Source organism: Hyperoodon ampullatus (assembly GCF_949752795.1).
Source record: "Hyperoodon ampullatus genome assembly, chromosome: 4".
Taxonomy (NCBI): domain Eukaryota; kingdom Metazoa; phylum Chordata; class Mammalia; order Artiodactyla; family Ziphiidae; genus Hyperoodon; species Hyperoodon ampullatus.
This window is the reverse complement of record NC_136917.1, coordinates 120,147,461-120,166,659: the sequence shown is the minus strand read 5'-3', so window position 1 is coordinate 120,166,659 and position 19,199 is coordinate 120,147,461. Positions and strand designations below refer to the sequence as shown.

General features: G+C 40.5%; 1 protein-coding gene across 2 annotated transcripts in view; it reads left to right on the top strand.

Moving 5' to 3' along the window:
• OCLN (occludin) overlaps window positions 1–14,701 on the top strand; it is a 38,347-nt gene extending 23,646 nt beyond the window's left edge. For both annotated transcript variants that reach the window (XM_079702041.1, XM_079702040.1), the window contains 5 exons: window positions 2,610–2,755; window positions 8,092–8,307; window positions 10,218–10,389; window positions 12,733–12,774; window positions 14,547–14,701. In XM_079702041.1, the coding sequence (XP_079558167.1) occupies window positions 2,610–2,755; window positions 8,092–8,307; window positions 10,218–10,389; window positions 12,733–12,774; window positions 14,547–14,648 (678 nt within the window). In that variant the 3' untranslated portion in view covers window positions 14,649–14,701. The remainder of the gene's footprint in view (window positions 1–2,609; window positions 2,756–8,091; window positions 8,308–10,217; window positions 10,390–12,732; window positions 12,775–14,546) is intronic.
• Window positions 14,702–19,199: the final 4,498 nt, after the last annotated feature.

Here is a 19,199-nt window from a genome sequence, read left to right as displayed (position 1 = left end):
GCATAGAATTGGGGCAGAGGTCCACAGAGTCCAAGCGTTAGTTGATTGAAGTCAAGAGTGGCACCATCATCATTCCATCCTCCACCTGGGTTGGGTCCTTAGTACCTGCAGAACTCAAAGATATATTATGATGTGTATCCCTCGAGGAGGAACTAGGACTCTGCTTTATCACTGCACTGTCGTTTGAGTGCCTTTTCCCCGTTCCTGCATTCCTTTGTTCCCTCAAGATCATAAATTACTGAGACCTGTTCAAGGGTGAGCATTGTGGCCAGGCTTAGATCACAGAATGGCTTCTCTTCTGTCAAGAAAGCCATTCCTGGTTCTGTTTCTCCAGGGACCCCCTAACTTATCTGCTTATAGTATTTACCTGTAAGGTTGTACCTACTAAATGATCCCTCAGTTCAGTATGTGGCATGCTGTAGCAGGCAGACAGTGGTGGCTTTAAGAGCAGCCCACTGCCCATTGAAGTTAGAGGCGTGGGAGCAGCATCACTCTGTGCGTAAACAGTCTGTCCAGAGTACACACGTGCTCTGCTGGGAGGTTTGTATGCCCAGGTGCTGGCGAGACAGGAGGACAGGGAGGCACCTCACCCAGCAGGGACATTTGTGGAAGGGCCCCCGGGAGGTAGTGGCACCATCCCTACTTGGTAGTGAGCCAGGACTTAAAGTCCACTTAAGGATTAGCTGGCAAAGAAAGGGGGAAGAACATTCCATTCTGGGCAGTAGGAAGTCTCTGCAAAGACACCCAGACACCTCTTTTGTAAGATTTTGGTTTCCGGTTTGCCAGGGTCCATAGGAAATCCATGAGCTCTGTACCCCCTGCTAAATTTGCAAAGAGAAGAGTTAAATGGGTTTTTAAGAAAGGGAGGTCTTTTAAATCTGAAGTCTCCAGAATAAGAATACGCCTTTGGCTTGGCCCGGTATTTGCCTGTGAAGCTTAGTGATGGTGTCAAGTCCTCAGGAATTCAGTGGGTGCCAAGAATGGTCCCCACCCGGCCCCCCTGTGGTGGGATCTGAGCACACTCCCTGGCAACCCACCCCCTGGCTTCCCAGTTGCTGCCAGACTCCACTTTCAGAAGGAAGTGATTCCATTCCTTTCTGACTCGTGGGAATATTAAACAATCAAGATTAAATACCTCTATGTACTTCAAGGGCTGGGTAAGTAAATATCTTTTGACATGTGATAGATAGCGCAGTGACAGGAAAGGAGGAGGTCACGTTTTAATGCTATGCTTGACGGACAACAGAATGTAAAGTTTGTGTGTGTGGCAGGGACATACGCTATGTTGAATCTAATTGTGAAGATTTATAATAGCAAAATAATCCAATTAAAAGAAGTCTTCCATCCCCTTCAAATACTTGTAAAACTTCTTTGTTTAGATCCAATGGCTTTAATTCCAGAAACCAGCATCTTCTGAGCTTTACTGTGTTCATAAAGGCCCTGTGCTAAATGTGATACCTTGTCATCTCATTTAATTGTCAAAACAACTTTATGAAGCAGGTAGCATCCCCATTTCTTACAGATGAAGATATTGAGGCTTTCTAGAACTTGTAGTTGGGTAGTTGGCAGATCTGGAGTGAGCCCAGGTAATTGGAGGCCATTGTGCTCATCACCAAGCTAAAGCAGTCCCATCATCCCTAAGTTTGAAAAGTTGCTCTTTTTCACAGAAATAATTTTTAGTGTTTTTTTTCTTTTCCCCCCACACCTTAGTTTTATTGCTTGACTTCAACTCAATGACTTGTCTGGGCTTAACAGTTATTATTTTTCTGGCAGAGTAATATGCAATAATGTGAAGATTTTTAGGTGAAATTTAAAGAGTGTTGGACCTACTACATCTAACGGGTAAATGTTGAGACTCTAATTGGCTATGCTTATTATATACAGAACTTTCTCCCAAAGGTTCTCTGGGAAACCTTTCATGTTAACAAGGCATCATCTCCAATGTGCATTACTTCTTAGAACACGTTCACTCACACATCAGAATGGAATAAGAAAGGTAGAGAGGGAAGGTAGTGATGCTGTGACTGTACTGTATAGGCTATTGGTGATACAGCCATTGAGAAAGTAAAGGGAGAACAAACAAATCTGTTATTAAAGAACCATAGCAGAAATCAGTTTGAGCTTCTTAATGTAGTTTTAACATTCCATGTTTAGGGTGAATGGATTGAGAAGAATCAATGTTCTTTGTCCTAGATTAGTGGTTTTCCAAGAGTGGTGCCCAGACAGCAGCATAAGCATTACCTTAGAACTTGTTAGAAATGAAAATTCCCGTTCTAACTCGGACCTAGGCCGGATAAAATGAGATTAGTCTTCCTAAGATGGGGTGGATAATTATTAAACCTAATCACATCAGGATGAGGATCAGGTAATTTGGATTTTTTTCTTGTTTGTAATTGATTCTGGATTTGTTAAACTAACAATAGCACCATTTCTGTGCTGATTTGACTGTTAACACTGGATAAAATAACAAGGTAGTCAGATAGGTTAATAATATTTAACGAGCCCGATAAATGTTAGATAATTTTATATATGATATTTTTCTTTCATTTCTTCCCCCTTTTATGTTACAGGCTAAATAATAACTGAGTCTCTTGGGACTGTTTCCTTAGGTTAAAAACGTTTCTGCAGGCACACAAGACATGCCTCCTCCCCTTTCTGACTACGTGGAGAGAGTGGACAGCCCCGTGGCCTACTCCTCCAATGGTAAAGTGAACGAGAAGCGACTGTATCCAGAGTCTTCCTATAAGTCAACACCGTAAGTAGCGTCTTCCTTCTTTTGCTAGAATGAGTCCGAAAAAGTGAGTATTTGCATGTGTTTATAAATCAGTTGCTGTTTTGTGCCATTTGCCTTAAAAAAAAAAAAAAAAAAAAACAGTTTTCACAAAGGCTGGAGACTGATCTCTGCCTTATAGGTGGAGGCGGAATGTGGTTCTTTCCTATTTCTGGTTTTGAAGTTTAGATGAGAGTGGAAGGGTATTACGGATTGATAGCAGAGCTAAGTGTGGTTCTCAGTCTCTCCTCCTTCCTATAATTATTAGATCTCTTTTGCTGGGGGATGTGAAACTGATAAAGCCTCTAGATTTTGTTTTACATGTGGTGTGAAAAACCTCACAGTGAGTTTCTGGCCTAGAGTAGGTGCCATTCAGGTTATTGAAATAGTATCCCTGTTGTGGTTTTAGGTTACCCTGAAGCCTAAGTCTAATTCACCTTAATGACAAGAGAGAGATGTTGGGGATATTGTTAAGGACTTGGATGTAGTTTGCCTAAGGATGATAAATTAACGTTCCTGTATATAATTCTAGAACTCCAAGTTCCTTCGTAGACCAAAAAAATAAACCTTCCCTTTAAGCTATTTTTTTTTTTTTTTTTGTGGTACTCGGGCCTCTCACTGTTGTGGCCTCTCCCATTGCGGAGCACAGGCTCCGGACGCGCAGCCTCAGCAGCCATGGCTCACGGGCCCAGCCACTCCGTGGCATGTGGGCTCTTCCCAGACTGGGGCACGAACCCACGTCCCCTGCATTGGCAGGTGGACTCTCAACCACTGACCACCAGGGAAGCCCCCTTTAGCTAATTTGATCGTTCTAAGTTAAAGGTTTATCTGCTGGGAAATTTTTGTTCAAAGTTTTATCTCTGCCACTTAGGGGGCCGAGTTTGTAGAGATCCACTCTGAGTGCATAGTAGTTTGGGTGCCCGGAGCCCCTAAGATGACACCAGCAGGTGAGTTAAGTATGGAATCAGTTTGAAGAGAATAGATTTTATTATTACCCTGGAATGGAATTTGGAAGTAGACTGGCATTCTGCCTTACCCTCCATATATTTTATTTTGGTCTTCAGCATCAAGCTTACTTTTGATTTCAGTTGTAAATGATTTGGAGGAAGGGCATTGTCTCTGTTCTCCTTCTTCTCTTTGGATTTTGACAAAGACCAAATCATGTGAGGCTGTGAGAGGCAGAGGTACACAGTAGAGACGCAATCCTTGTAAAAGGTTCAAGCTATGATTTGCATGACTTCCATGCATACAAAATAAATACCTATAATGCGTCTTGTGACCAGCTGTGCCTCCAAATTAACTGTAAGGCCTGCAGGACTTCACAGCGTTCCCACATGCTGTCCCTTTTTATGAGAACTAAGATATTTTCACAGATTCATTTGGAACAGTTTAAGTATCTTACTTATTCTTCAATAAGCCAGTACATTCATGATGTAAAATTTAAAAGGAGCAAAAGGGAATCCCTTTTGTCCCCAGCTGTCTATTTTCTCTCCCCAGGGGCAGCTAGTGTTACCAACTTCTTTTACGTCCTTCCAGAGGTTATTTTTAAGTATATATGCTGGCCAAATACGATGTTGGTTATTTTTTCCTTTTAAAAGACAATAGCATATTAAATGCATTGTTAGCAATATATCTTAGTGATTGTCCGTATCAGTATACAGAGTTTACTGATCCGTTTTATAGCTACATAATATTCCATTAAATGGTTATACTAAAATTTGTTTTATTAATCCCACATTGATGCACACTTTTCCCCAATGTCTTGTTATTACAAACCTCTGCAGAGAATGAACTTGCACACTGCACATTGATCACTTTGCAAATATGTCAGTGTATCTGGAGGAAAAATATTAAAAGCACAATTGCCAGGTTAAAGGACATTGCATATTTTATTTTGATAGATGTAGTCAAATTTTACTCCATAAGGGTTGTACCAGTTTATACTCCAGGAGTACACCCTAGAAGTTTTTTGAAGGCCTGGAAAATGCAAATATGATGCTTAGTTTTAGAACCCAGCAGAAGGGGAGGATGGGGATGGTGCCAAGGTAAGGGATAACGAATGCAACAGCGTGTAGTAATGACGGGAGGAACTTGCAGCCTCTGGCGGGTCGTAGACATTGTTGATTGTTGTCTGCGGCAGAGCATTGAGCGCTACGGAGGATTCAGTGTACGTCCTCCTGGATGACGAAGGGATGCACGTTAAGTCGTAGCCTGTCTTTCCTCAGGTGTTTCTTGAAGGTGTTTAGTAACTCACCAGTGCCTCTCCTCCTTATTATTGTAGTGGATGGAGAAGGAATTAGAATCGGAACGTTGTCTGAGGTCCAAGTTAAGAATGAGGTGCCTCAATACTAAGATGTTTTCCCCCCGAGGCATAACATACATTCAGTAAAGAGCACTGATCTTGATATACAGCTTGATGAGAGTTCACGCATGTGGTCACTGAAGTAACTACCCTCAGACCGAGAGAGAGGCATTTCAAGCGCCCCCAAACGTTGTCTTCTCCACGGGTACCCACCTTTCCCCACCACCACTGTTTTGACGCCTGTCACCATATCAGAGTTTTTAAAAAATGGAATCATATGGAAATTATTCTGGCGTCTGGCTCCTTTTGCTCTCACCATAATGTCCTAACCTTAGAATTTTAAGGCAGTTAGAATCAATCCCGGATTAGGAGACAGTAGAATGTAGCGGAAGATAGCTTCTTCTCCACCCTCTCTTAAGTGAATTTGGGAGATAGTAGGTACACTCCCTACTCTCTTTTCCACACCCAGGGTGAATTAACCTTTGTAAATCAAAGAAGTGGAGTGCTGATGCGATGCAGAGCTTTCAGGGCAGGCTGATGCCTTAGAGTGCCCAGTGAGACCATTGTCTGGTAGTAGTATTTAGGCTGGTAGGGTAATCTGTTAGGGCTTTTACACAGGTTGTAGGAATTCACTGGTTTGCCTAAGGCCCAGAGATGGTGCTAGCTTTGGGCACAGCATGATCCAGGGACTCAGAAGATATCAGGGTTCTTGTTGCTGTGCTGGTTTTATTCTCAGTACAGCTTCTTTTGTAGCAGGCTAGCCATGCACATTCCCCAGGCTGTCCTGATCTTCTAGCGCCAGATTCGGAGAATGGAATTTAGTTTCCCAAAACTTACATATCAAATCTATTGGAAAGATTCTGGTTGGTCCTTTTTAGGTCCAGGAAGATGGAGTTCTCTGATTGGCAAGGCTTGGATATTCCCCTCAGTGATGATGGCAGTTTTAAAATACCATGTATATCATGGATGTCATTCCAACAGTCATGACACTGATGTGATCATGCATTTTGTTTCTCCCTCCTCCCTGATACTGGGTGTCCTCAATGAAGAGAATTCTTGTGAATGTCTTTTCAGTTCAGTAATTACCTTGAATGCCTGCCATGTACTGGGCCAGGTGCCCCTGGGAATACGGAGTTGGTGTTCCCATGGAGGTTGCAATACAACAGGGGCGGAAGGAAGTGCACAATAACTACACTGTTGGGGTGAGATAGAGCAGCAAAGGCATGTGAGGGTGTGTGTGTGTGTGAGAGAGAGAGAGAGAGAGAGAGGGAGAGAGAGAGAGGAAATAAAACAAGTTTAAAAAAGAAGGAAGTCAAAAACTACACAAGGGCAGATTTCCGCACCTAGGGGACTGAGTCAGATACTGAGGAAAGTATACAGGTGGTTACTTCTGGCTTGTGCAGATTTTCGACCTAATCAGACTTGTCTCTAAAAGTAGGTTTGAAGGTGACTAAGAGTGCACATATCCCCTAACTGTTAAATTTATATATACTTTTCTTGCCAAGCATTTCGTTTTTAGCTTTCATGCTGTATATCAAGTTATTGTTTAGTGTTTGAAAGGGTGTAGGAAGAGGGGAGATGGAAAACTTCTAAGGTGAAGATTTATTATATCAATACCTAATATAAAATTACGGGAGGAGGCCCACCTTAATATTTTGGGGTTTTTTCTAATTTCTTTTGCCCTTTAGCATCCTCCCCCTCTGGCCCCCAGCACTTCAAACAAACCCACTGCATTCTAAAGGTTTTGTTTGCCACCTCAAAGCTAAGAAGCATAGTACCTGGCAGTGTCTAGGAACTTGTTAATCATTGACTCACAGAGAAAGTCACATTTTCCTTCCTTTAGAAGTACTCAAAGCCATGTTAACCTGGATAAATTTAGAAAGAAGAAATAAATACCACCACCCCCTCAGCTACCGTCCCCCCAAAGCTTTAGGAGTCTATAAGAAATTAATAAGTGTGATTAGAAATCTAAGACTTTGGCAACAGTTAGAACCAAGCAGTTTTGGATCACCTAGAAAACAGTCCACCTCGTGGATAAAGCTCAAGATGACAGTTCTGTAAGTTGAAAGCAATAAAAAAAAATTCTTCAGACTTTTAAATAGTTGACTTGAATAGCAAGGCTGATGTTGGAAAGTCTCAGGTGCCTTGTTTCTCCTCTTGCCCTTCTCCAGCTCTGCTACAGGGGGAAAGTGCAGCTTTGCATTTCTGTTACTCAGAAGTAGTCTACAGTTGCCACAGCTCTTGGTCTTTTATTCCATGTTAGGCTTCGTTTTTCTGCTTGTGGCAGAAACATTATATGCAATTAAAAATCTGATGCAATATTAAATAATTGGCATTAGAAAAATAAGTGTAATGTTAACTCTTCCATTTCATTCATTCTACAGGGCTTCAGGATTAACAGCGCAATTTAAAAAAGAAGTCTTAACGAGCTCTTTCATCCATTACAATTTAAAGCTTTTTAGGTTTTTTGTTTTTAGTTTTTTTAGTTTAAATTTTCAGTATTTTTCATTTTTCAACATTGTATCTTGAAAAGAGAATTGATACAGAGGAGTCTAAAATTAATATTACCAAGAGCTTATCTCTGAGAGTCAGCCTCTAAAGGTAGATAGATACGTATGTGCATTCCTCTCCCCACTCAGCATTCCATGGAACTAGAAGAACCTGTAGAAAAGAGTCATGATTGTTATTTTCCTAACAGCCTTTTGTGGAGTAAGTCCCTGGCACGGGTGAGGTCAATAATTCTCTTCCAGATCAGCGTTTTTCCTAAAGTGAAATCTTACATCCATTTTTCGTACAAGGTTTACTAATGAGCTCCCCTTACATCAGAGCCTTAAAGCTGTTCGTGTGCATTAGGGAACCTGGGCTGGTGCTTGGTTGAGCACAGGAAGCTGGGGATCTGCCCAATGCTGGGCAGGTGGCTGGTTGAGTGAATGCGGCCCACGTGTTGCTGCCCTCTGTGGTCTCGGTGCTCTGACAAAGTCTGGTAATGCTCACGGACAGATGATTCCTGTTTTGTTAGGGTGCCTGAAGTGGCTCAGGAGCTGCCAGTGACTTCACCTGTGGAGGACTTCCGGCAGCCTCATTACAGCAACAGTGGTAACTTGGAGACGCTTTCAAAAAGGGCTCCCTCGAAGGGCAGGGCAGAAAAGTCGAGGAGATCAGAGCAAGACCACTATGAAACAGACTACACAACGGGCGGCGAGTCCTGCGATGAGCTGGAGGAGGACTGGATCAGGTACTGGGGCGCCTCTTGCTGGAACCCCTTGTGCATCTGATGGTTGTACAACCAGGTTTTGGTGGTGTTGCCTCCTCAACTGAGGTGGGTGGTACAACTTCATTCTTTGCCAACCAGGGCTGGAGACAGTTTCTTGATACTTTTGTTTCCCTTAGTACTCTTTTGTAATAAAGATTGACCTGGAGGGATTGTGTTTGGCTTAAAAGCACTTTGGCTTAAAAACATGTCTTAAAAACACTTTCAGCGCACCTCCACAAAATGATAAACTTCGCCAGTGCTGTATGCTTTTACCAGTAGTCACCCAAGCAAGGTTTTTCAAGTAAATGAAATACAAGTATAGAGGAACTTTGTTTTACTAATTATAAAATTCCGGACCAGTGCTATGGCTTTCCTTTGGCGTTTACTTTTAAGTTAAGCTTTCACGATGAGACCAGAGAGTCTTTTAAAAGTTTAATCCAGAGGACTTTGGCAAACAGTTTTGTAAACAGTGGAGTTAACAATTTAGCGTCGTGGTTAAGTTACTTTGTGTGTCAGTGGTTTTGTTATAGTCCATCATTGCCAGCTGTACTCGTGTATGACCTGTAGCCTTTTTTTGCCCAAGTATTCTGAGGAATGGGACACAAATCAGGAACATTTGCTGTGTGAATTGTGGTTAATCAGAACATTGCTTCTCAAGGGATTAGGAGGGGTGGATGGGGCAAGTATAGCTAGAAGTCCCATACACACTGGTGGCTGTCATATTTCATCTCCCCCTTACCCCTCAAGAGTTTTGGCCTAGTTCAGTCATCTGTCTATAAAAATATTTGCCTGTCTTGTATCATGCAAGATTTAAATGAAAACTTTTAGAAATTCTAAATTCTTGTTTCCCTTTTGAGCAAATCATTTAATTTCTCCTGTCTGTAAAATGAAGATATTTAGACTGTCTTAGATACGACATTTAAAATTCCATATTGCTGTGAAGTTCCTTAGTCCCGTGAAACAATTCAGAGTATTTCCTCAGTGGATTATGGGTGGTTAATAGCATCACTGTCATATGTAAAGAATAGCTGGCATATTGAGAGATACAAGTGGTACAGAATTTCAGGGTTTTTTTCATAGTTTACCACATTGCCAGATTATTTTTACAATGAGCATGCATTTTCATACATGTACCTTTTAATGTCTACTTTTACAATCAAAGTGATTTCCATTTAGGAAAAACAAGACACCCCCCACCGCCCCACCCCAACAAAAAAATGCTCAAAACAGTCTGAAAACTGTAGGTGGTAGCAGAAAACAGCCAGCTGCCAGTCAGCTGCTCTGCCACTGAAGTGATGAAAATATCCTTTGTGTTCCACAATTCCAGTTTTAACACTTTTAACGTAAGTATCCATTCTCATGTTGTGTTGTGTATTCAGAATAAATGAGTTCCTAAGACCACCCTGAAATTTCATAAATGATTTTCAACTTATTTCTAAAAATCAGTAGGCATAGTTTGTTTTTTTTTTTTTAAACATGAGCAGCAACGTAAAAAGCATAATCATTCTTAAAAGAACTCATTTGCATCCCACCTTTCTCTACCCATAATCAACAACAACAAAAACAAAACCAAGGGCTTCCCTGGTGGCGCAGTGGTTGAGAGTCCGCCTGCCGATGCAGGGGACACGGGTTCGTGCCCTGGTCCGGGAAGATCCCACATGCCGTGGAGCGGCTAGGTCCGTGAGCCATGGCCACTGAGCCTGCACGTCCGGAGCCTCTGGAGAGGCCACAACAGTGAGAGGCCCGCGTACTGCAAAACAAACAAACAAACAAACAAAAACAAGAGAATGTCATTCTCCACATCCCACCAGTTTATCATCTTTGAGGAAAAAGCACTGGATCTTAGGTCTGCTAAGGATGCATAAGTAATCATTTTCTCACTGAATTTTTAGGGAATATCCACCTATCACTTCAGATCAACAAAGACAACTCTACAAGAGGAATTTTGACACTGGCCTGCAGGAATACAAGAGCTTACAAGCAGAACTTGATGAGATCAATAAAGAACTCTCTCGTCTGGATAAAGAACTGGATGACTATAGAGAAGAAAGTGAAGAGTATATGGTAAATTGAAATCTGATAATTATATATTACATAGAATTTTATTCTAATCTATGGAGCTACATTATCCTTTATACTAATATTGACACAGATTTTGCTAGTAATTATCAAACTGTAATTTCATTGAAGAGTAATTGAAATCAAGTCTTAGATTAAAGTCTTTCCAAATTGAAAAGTGTACTAACGTAGTTAAGAATTACAAAGCAATGGTCTGTGTACATATTGGCTTGGCTAAAAAGTTTGTTCGGGTTCGTCCATAATACATCCCTTCCTGCTTAAAAGAAAATAGCTACACTAGTTTGTCTATTTATAAACAAAGTTCGCTCTTTCTGTAAAAATTTCAAATAATACAGAATTACATACAAAAAAATAAGTTGCCTTAAATTTTGTCACCAAAATATTAGTTGTTAAAATGTCCCCTCTGTGCAGAAGTGCACCTAGACACAATCTTTGATAAAGAATCATAAGTTTTACTTATATCCTTCCTGCTTTTTTATTCAATAATAGTTTATGGCTCTTTTTTTTTTTTTTTCCTTGATCACCTGGCTGGAGTAGTGTTTGTCCATGTAAAGTTACTCATTACTTTTGAATTCCCATCTCCATATTGTGCTCTTTAGAAGCAAGTCACTATGCATAGATCACACTTAAGGACTGGGGAATTATGCTCCAGCGGTATACCTACACAAATTATTTGGAATTTGTCTGCATGGGAAATTTGTCACTTCCTCCCATTTATTTAATCATTTATGTCAGTATAGACTCATGGATATTTGTTTTATACTTTGGGTTATAATCCAACACTACTTAGTTTTGTTGCTTGAATTGTTTTAGTTAGGACCATTGGGAACTCTTTCGGTTGCCTCCTGTGTTTCTTTGAGATATCCCCATCATTGTGAAGGTTTTTCTTTTTAAATACTTACTGGCACTGCTTATATCTTGCTTTTTTATTCAACGATAATTTATTGTTATCATTTCATGTCAATAATAAAGATCTACTTACTGAGAAAATATTTTTATGTGTTAAAAAAATAACTCCACAATTTTCAGTTTTGTGGTTGTACCATAATTTACTTGAGTGATCCTCTATGAATAGACATTTAGGTATGCCTCCCCACTGCCACACATACACTCTGCCCCTACTAGTGATACACTGGTGAACCTCTCCATCCTTACACACTTACCCACTTATCTGCTAGAACAAATTCCAGAATGTGAAATTGCTGAGTCAGAGGTTAGTACATTTAAACTTTTGTTGCAAAAGTGCCCTCCAGAAAGATTATATCAACTGTATTCCTGCTGGTAATGCTCTAGAGGCTCCTCTGACCCACATCTCACTAACATTTTATGTCTGAAAAATTACTGACTTGTGTCTTAGATACCAGTATTTAAACTTTTTTATCACATCATGTATTTGTTGGAACTTCATAGTCCTTTTATGAAATACCCTTTGCCATTTTTAATTGGGGTGATCTGCTTTCCGGTTTCGAAGTATTTGCTTCGTATATAGTTTGATTTATTTATTGTTTTCTTTTATGGCTTCTCTGTGGTATCGTAAACCTTTCTTAATGCAATCAATGCTTATTCATTGTTACTGTGTCCTTGATGTGGAAGTGCTGAGGTTACAAAGACAAATCATGTTTCCACCCTCAAAGAGCTCATATTCAAAGACAGAAACTGACACCTAAACAACTTTGACAATGGGACTAATGCCATATTTACATTATGTATAGAAGGTACTGTAACTAACTTCTCTGAGAAGGAATAAAGTCTGCTGAAGGCCTGGAGAGTTTAGGGGAGGCTTCACTGAGAGGTAACCAGTACACATTCTCCAGACAGTAGGGGAGGTGTACATGAGTACAGCTATAAGGGGAACATGATGGAAATCTGGAAGCAATAATGTGCTTAATTTTTTAAAGAATTGCAAATGGTGGGCACTGAGACTGGAAACGTAGGAGACTAGATTAGTAGAGATTTTAATGGAGTGCTCAGACCAGTTTTATAATGGGATGTAACCTGCTCAGAGCCGTGCTCTATGAAAAAGTTCTCTGGGGTCTACGTGCCACGTGGACTGGCATGGGGAGAGATGAGAGGCAGCAGGACAGATAGTTACCTGTCTGTGTGAATGGAATGTGAGAAATATCTTAATGTCATAAATTTCCTGTCACTGGATTCCTCAGGCCCTCCTACTGACCATAATAGTTTTGAGAACTTTAAGACTTCGTTATTTTAATTCCCTGTATTTTTGTCATAAGATGACATTTTTAGCTTCAAAATATAACATCAGGAGTGTTATTTTTGAAAGAGAAAATGCCCCACTAAACGTATTCCTTTGTTTCTCATTAATAGGCTGCTGCTGATGAATACAATAGACTGAAACAAGTTAAGGGAGTAAGTATCCCAGATTGTAAGATTCTTTTAGGAAGAACTTATCTATTATGTGCTTTTCATTTAACCTTTAGAATGACTCTGAATACCTTGTCACACATGCACTGATTATAGACAAAAGGCCCTATAATTGCAAGATGAAAACTGTAAGAAGTTGGAACCTTAATTTCAGTTATTTGCAACTACAACCAGCACTGATGCAAAAAAAAAAAAAATTTTTTTTTTTTTTAGTTTGAAGTATACATACAGAAAAATACACGGATCATAAGTATACAACTTGGTATATTTTCACAGAGCAACCACACACCTTTGTACCTGGCATCCCAATAAAGAAATACATTTCGTAGTACCCCTTGTGTGCTCATCCAATGTTTACACTCACCCCAGAGGTAACCACCATCCTAAGTTCTAACATCATGTATTAGTATTGCGTATTTTGAACTTTATATAAATGGAATCATACAGTATGTAATTTGTGTGTGATTTTTTTTTTTTTTTGCGGTACGCGGGCCTCTCACTGTTGTGGCCTCTCCCGTTGTGGAGCACAGGCTCTGGATGCACAGGCTCAGTGGCCATGGCTCACGGGCCCAGCTGCTCCACGGCATGTGGGGTCTTCCCGGACCGGGGCACGAACCCGTGTCCCCTGCATCGGCAGGCGGACTCTCAACCACTGCGCCACCAGGGAAGACCCTGTGTGTGATTTCTTTTGCTCAGTATTGTTTGTGAGAATCATTCAGATGGTGGCATGAAGCAGTGGTTCATTTTTAAGTGTGTATGCACACAGGCACACATTTGCTAGTTATATACATAGTCATGAAATTGCAAGGTCATTGAGCAAGTGGGGATCCTGCCTTGGGTAGGGACTGTCAACAGCATCGCTGGTTTGTGCCACTTTACATTCCTAACAAGCAGTGTAGATTCCTGTTGTTCCATATCCTTGCCAACACTTGGCATCATCAGTCTTCTTTTTTTTTTTCTCCTTTGGCCACACAGCGCAGCTTGTGGGATCTTAGTTCCCCAGCAAGGGATCGAACCCGGGCCCTCAGCAATAAAAGCACAGAGTCCCAACCACCCACTGGACTGCCAGGGAATTTCCCAGCATCATCAGTCTTTATTGCCTTAAAACATTTTTGGTTTTTAAAAGACTTTATATTAATTAATTCCAAAATTCAAATTCAAAAAAAAATATTAATTCCAAAAGTCATTAATTTTTTTTTTGGTTGTGCTGCGCAGCTTGTGGGATCTTAGTTCCCAGACCAGGGATCAAACCCGGGCCCACGGCAGTGAAAGTGCCGAGTCTTAACCGCTGGACCACCAGGGAATTCCCAAAACGTCATGAATTTAAATTCAAGAGTTTAAAAACGTACATAGTAAAATTTCCTGTCTCACTCCCCATTTACCCCGTTTCTTTATTCTAAGTAAACCCATATCACCAGTTTCTTGTTTTACTGATTTTTATTTTTTTTTAAATCATGTTTTAGCAAAAAAAGGCCGATAAATTTTCTTGGTGACTTTACAAATCATTAGAAATGAGTGTATCCTTTGTAAAACTCAGGTTAGAAGATATGATTGAGAAAAGAGAATCAGCTGCTCATGTGGTTAGAGATAACTGCCAGGTACCTTATGCATGTTACTTCATTTAACACTTCCTGCAATTCTATATGACTAACGCTCCCTTTTTGTTGTTGTTCACCTCTGCCTTCCCAGCAGCTAAAACATAACTCGTTTTTAGTTTGTTAAATTTACGCGATTTTTTTTCTTTCCCCCTTTTTTAGTCTGCAGATTACAAAAGTAAGAGGAATTATTGCAAGCAGTTGAAGAGCAAATTGTCACACATTAAGAAGATGGTTGGAGATTATGATCGACGGAAAACATAGACAGCAGATGCCACATTGTTAGGTTAAGAAGTATCTGACTGACATCTCTGCAATGTTATCAGGAGTCAAAATGACTTTGGACTCTAACCTGGGAGGCCAAATCTTTGTGATCATTACAGAGTTTTGGTAGTTTTAATATCATCAGTATTGAATGATATCATCAGTATATCATCATCATTTTATAAATAGTTTTTGATAATCAACTGGGCTGAACACTCCAAGTAAGGACTTTATGCTTTAAACATTGGTTCTTGTATTAAGAACTTTTGTTTGAGGTTTTTAAACCTTTAAGGAAGATCCTGGAGTACACTGTGCTGTGAACTTTCACACCCTAGGCAATCAGGTCTTAATACCTAAGTATTCTCATTGGGTCTTGTAGGGGATAGTTTAATTCTCCCAGAATTCTCCCTTCAGATAACTGTTACTTATAATCATTTATTTTCAGATAAGGAAACTGGGGCCCTGCAATAAAGTCTCTGAAGTGAAACTGCTTGTTGCCTAGCTTGCAGTTTTGGTTAAGTCTGTTTTATGACTCCATTGATAAAGTCCCTGGCCTTTTCCTATTTTAGCTACTACGGATACTGAGTCCTACCAGCCTCCCTATTGATTTTTTTCTGTGTATAAATGCTTAAGAGCTTTTAATTTCATGTTATCCTGGTAATAAACATCATGTAAAAGTAACAAATGTGTGAAATTTGAAGATTGTAAATATATGTTTACTTTTTAAAAATCAAAGTTTAAACCTACTGGTTAGAATTTTGTTGTGTATTTTTAAATGCTTTTTATCTTTTATGGTTTACATGCTTTTTTAAAACCAACTAGCCTTTTCCATTATATCAAAGTATCCAATTACAATTATAATTCAATTGCGACTTGAATTGTATCTTACGGGAATATTCAAGTTTTGTACATATTTTATAATTATTAAAACTGGTGTTTTCTTTCCATAATGTACCTTTTTGGTGTCATTAGTGCTGTTAATACTAAGCTATGGAAAACTACACTCAGAAGTTGTATCTGTTACTGTTTTAAACTGTTTTGGGTGCTGTGCTGGTTGGTAGCTTCCTAAATCCTTTGGCTAACAGAAGGCTGATTTGTCTGGAAATGAAATCCAATATCATAAAACACCAAATTATTTCAAATGGTGCCCTTAAATCTCAGCTTTTTTTTAATTCAGTTTTTTTCTGGTAATGTAAACTTAGCTGATAATACTGGATATATAGCTAACCAAGTTGATTGTGATTATCTCCTCAGTTTGGAACTCTTCATTTAAGTATATTGTTTTTAATATATAAGTCTGAATCATTTTCCAAAGATAAAAATAAGGTTTCCATTATAACACTGATACAGTTCTTCAAGTTGAAGAAATTCTTAATTTTCTATGTGCTGCTCATACTACAAAAGGTAATAAATAGTTTACGTTTTTCATGTCTTTTGGATTCATACCAAGTGGTAAGGACTCTCTTGAGCAACGTAATTGATTTTTTTTTTTTTTTTTTTTGCGGTACGCGGGCCTCTCACTGTTGTGGCCTCTCCCATTGCGGAGCACAGGCTCCGGACGCGCAGGCCCAGCGGCCATGGCTCACGGGCCCAGCCGCTCCGCGGCATGTGGGATCTTCCCGGACTGGGGCACGAACCCTCATCCCCTGCATCGGCAGGCGGACTCTCAACCACTGCGCCAGGGAAGCTCTTAATTTTTATATGTCTTAAAATTTAAACTGAAGTCAGCACACTTAGTTTATGAAGGCAAGTTTGCCAGTGTTGTGACTGAACAAAACCATTCAGCTAAATGCAGAAAGTCAAATAGCATGAGTTTGTGCTGTAAAATTGTGCCATAAAATTGAACTTTGAAAGTTAAAAAAATCATTTTTCAAATGTACTTACATACATTTGATCTCTGAGCCAGGATCAGGGTGGTTCTTTTGGTGGGGGGGGCTTTTTTTTTTTTTGTCTATGCCATGCGCCTTGTGGGATCTTAGTTTCCTGACCAGGGATCGAACCTGTGCCCCCTGCAGTGGAAGCGTGGAGTCCTAGCCACTGTACTGCCAGGGAATTCCCCTGGGGGATTGGCATTAACCATCAGGACATAACTTTGAAAAACCACTCAGGCAGTTTTCTAGTCTGGAAAATAGAGGTTTAAATTAGATTTAAGAGGTCTCTTCCATCTCTGACCTTCTGTGGTTGTGTTTGCATTCTGCTTTCTAATATTAACCATTGTTCCAAAGATTTTGTTGAAAAAGCATGTGGTTCGGGATTTCCGTGTGGTGCAGTGGTTAAGAATCCACCTGCCAATGCGGGGGACACGGGTTTGATCCCTGGTCCAGGAAGATCTCACATGCCGCAGAGCAACTAAGCCCGTGCGCCACAACTACTGAGCCTGCGCTCTATAGAGTCCACGAGCCACAACTACTGAGTCCACGTGCCACAACTACTGAAGCCCGTGCACCTAGAGCCTGTGCTCCGCTAGAGCCTGTGCTCCGCGACAAGAGAAGCCACTGCAACGAGAAACCCATGCACTGCAAAGAAGAGTAGCCCGTGCTCGCTGCAACTAGAGAAAGCCTGCATGCAGCAACGAAGACCCAATGCAGCCAAATAAACAAATTAATAAATTAAATAAAATAAATATGGCCAGTTATACCTACTTTGCAAAGTCAAATGGTGAAAACAAGTTTTTAAAAGCAAACTGGGTTTTAAAAGTACATGTATCATCCCAATCCCTTATGTTTGGTGTGTGCTGGGTACAGCTTTATGGTGTAAATTCTTTTTAGTTTTAGGCAGATAATTCCCTTATGTTTGGCATTGTGATAATTCATAGATAATGAACAAATGCTTTAACAGATAGTATAGAGTTTACATATCAAGTTAAAGATTATCAGATACTCTTATAAGCAATTCTGGAGGGTTTTAATGAGGCTCTAATGATTGAGGTTCCATCTAAAGGTATTGCAAAAGGCAAGCTCATCTCTCCCAGTCTTTGAAGTTGTACACTGAATTTCAGCTTGATTCCACTGGCTGAGCTGTTTGTGAATTTCCTAACTCTCTGGATTGTGTCCAGCCACCCATGGGCAGAGAACAGATTGTTCCATTCTTTATAGTTGTTGCTTAGTTTTACAAATTGAAACGTTTGACCAGGTTATATCATTTCTTTATTCTACCACTTTGTAAGCAATTAACATATCGTGTCGGTCATGATAATGGCAAAAGACCACCATGGATTTATGCATTTTTGTTTTGTTTTGCCTTAGTACCATTCCTACTTGATTCAAGATCTGAGACAGATATATTCAGAGGAGAGTAAATTTTACAGTTGGGAAAGCTTGAATGATTCGGCCTTCTGTCCACAAATATGCTTTAATTTAAATTCATTGGGGAGTCCTCTGTGCTTTTCCTGTTTTTCCACAAAGTCTTCCCAGACAGGTGGATAGTAAACATAAATGAGAAACTTGGGGCTTGGGGTTGTAGCTGTTTGTTCTATAGGTGTGAGTCCATCCTGTCTTGGAACAGAATGGCTAATCAGAACAGAAGGAAAGAAAAGTGTGGGGCTTGTGGAAGTAAGGGAGGGAGGAAGAGGGGATACTAGGAAGGAAGTAAAAGGAAAAAGGGTGGAGTTTGTGTGTGAGTCCTGTAAAGGAGTCAAAGATGTAGGGGAGGAAAAGATGGAAGCCAACTGGCACTGGGAATCAGCAATGCTAATTTCCCCTCCTCACCTTTTAAAGACAACATCAGACCTAAACAGTGAGACCTTGTCTTCTGGGGAGAAATAAAAGGAGCTGGTTATGGAGTTGCGAAGATGTGATGTGCAAGCCCTGTAGGGTAGGTGGAAATAATCCCATCTTATAGATCAGACTTGGGTTGTGACTTGCTTCAGGTCACCCAGCTAGTGTGGCAGAGCCTGATTTTTAATTCAGGTCTATTCTTTCCACTACTGTGCAAGATGGCCTCTGTTTATGTTTTTGAGGGGGAAGAATACATGGAAAGATTTTAGTACCAACAAAACAATATAGGCAACAGGGGAAACGTTCGGTGATGGGGAACCAAAGAGGTTCCGGCAGTTCCTTTCTCCTTTTCCGGGGCATAATCCTTTTCTGAGGCTCTGGGGTGCCTTGCTTCTCCATTTCTCAGGTATGGGAAATGTTAGTAATTCTGTGTGTATTAGCAGATATCTCAAACAACTTGTTCAAAATTGAACTAATCTTACCAACCCCCCACCCTCTCAGTAATTGCAACTCCAGCCTTTCAGCTGCTCAGCAACTAACGTTGGAGTCATTGATTCTTTTTTCATAACAAACATCCTGTCTATTGACAAGATTGAGAATCCAGCCGTTTTTCACTAGCTGCCCTGCCATACTATGCCAGTCCAAGCCATCATCATCCCTTCAAAGTTCTGACTGCTTCGAGACCCGCACTTCTGATTTCAGTTGCCACCACTCATCCCCTGCTTGCCCATGCCGTCCCTCAAACACACCAATGTGCTTCCACCCCAGGGGCCTTTGTACTTGCAGCTCCCTTTCCCTGGAGAAATCTTTCCCTAAGTATCAGCACGGTTAACTC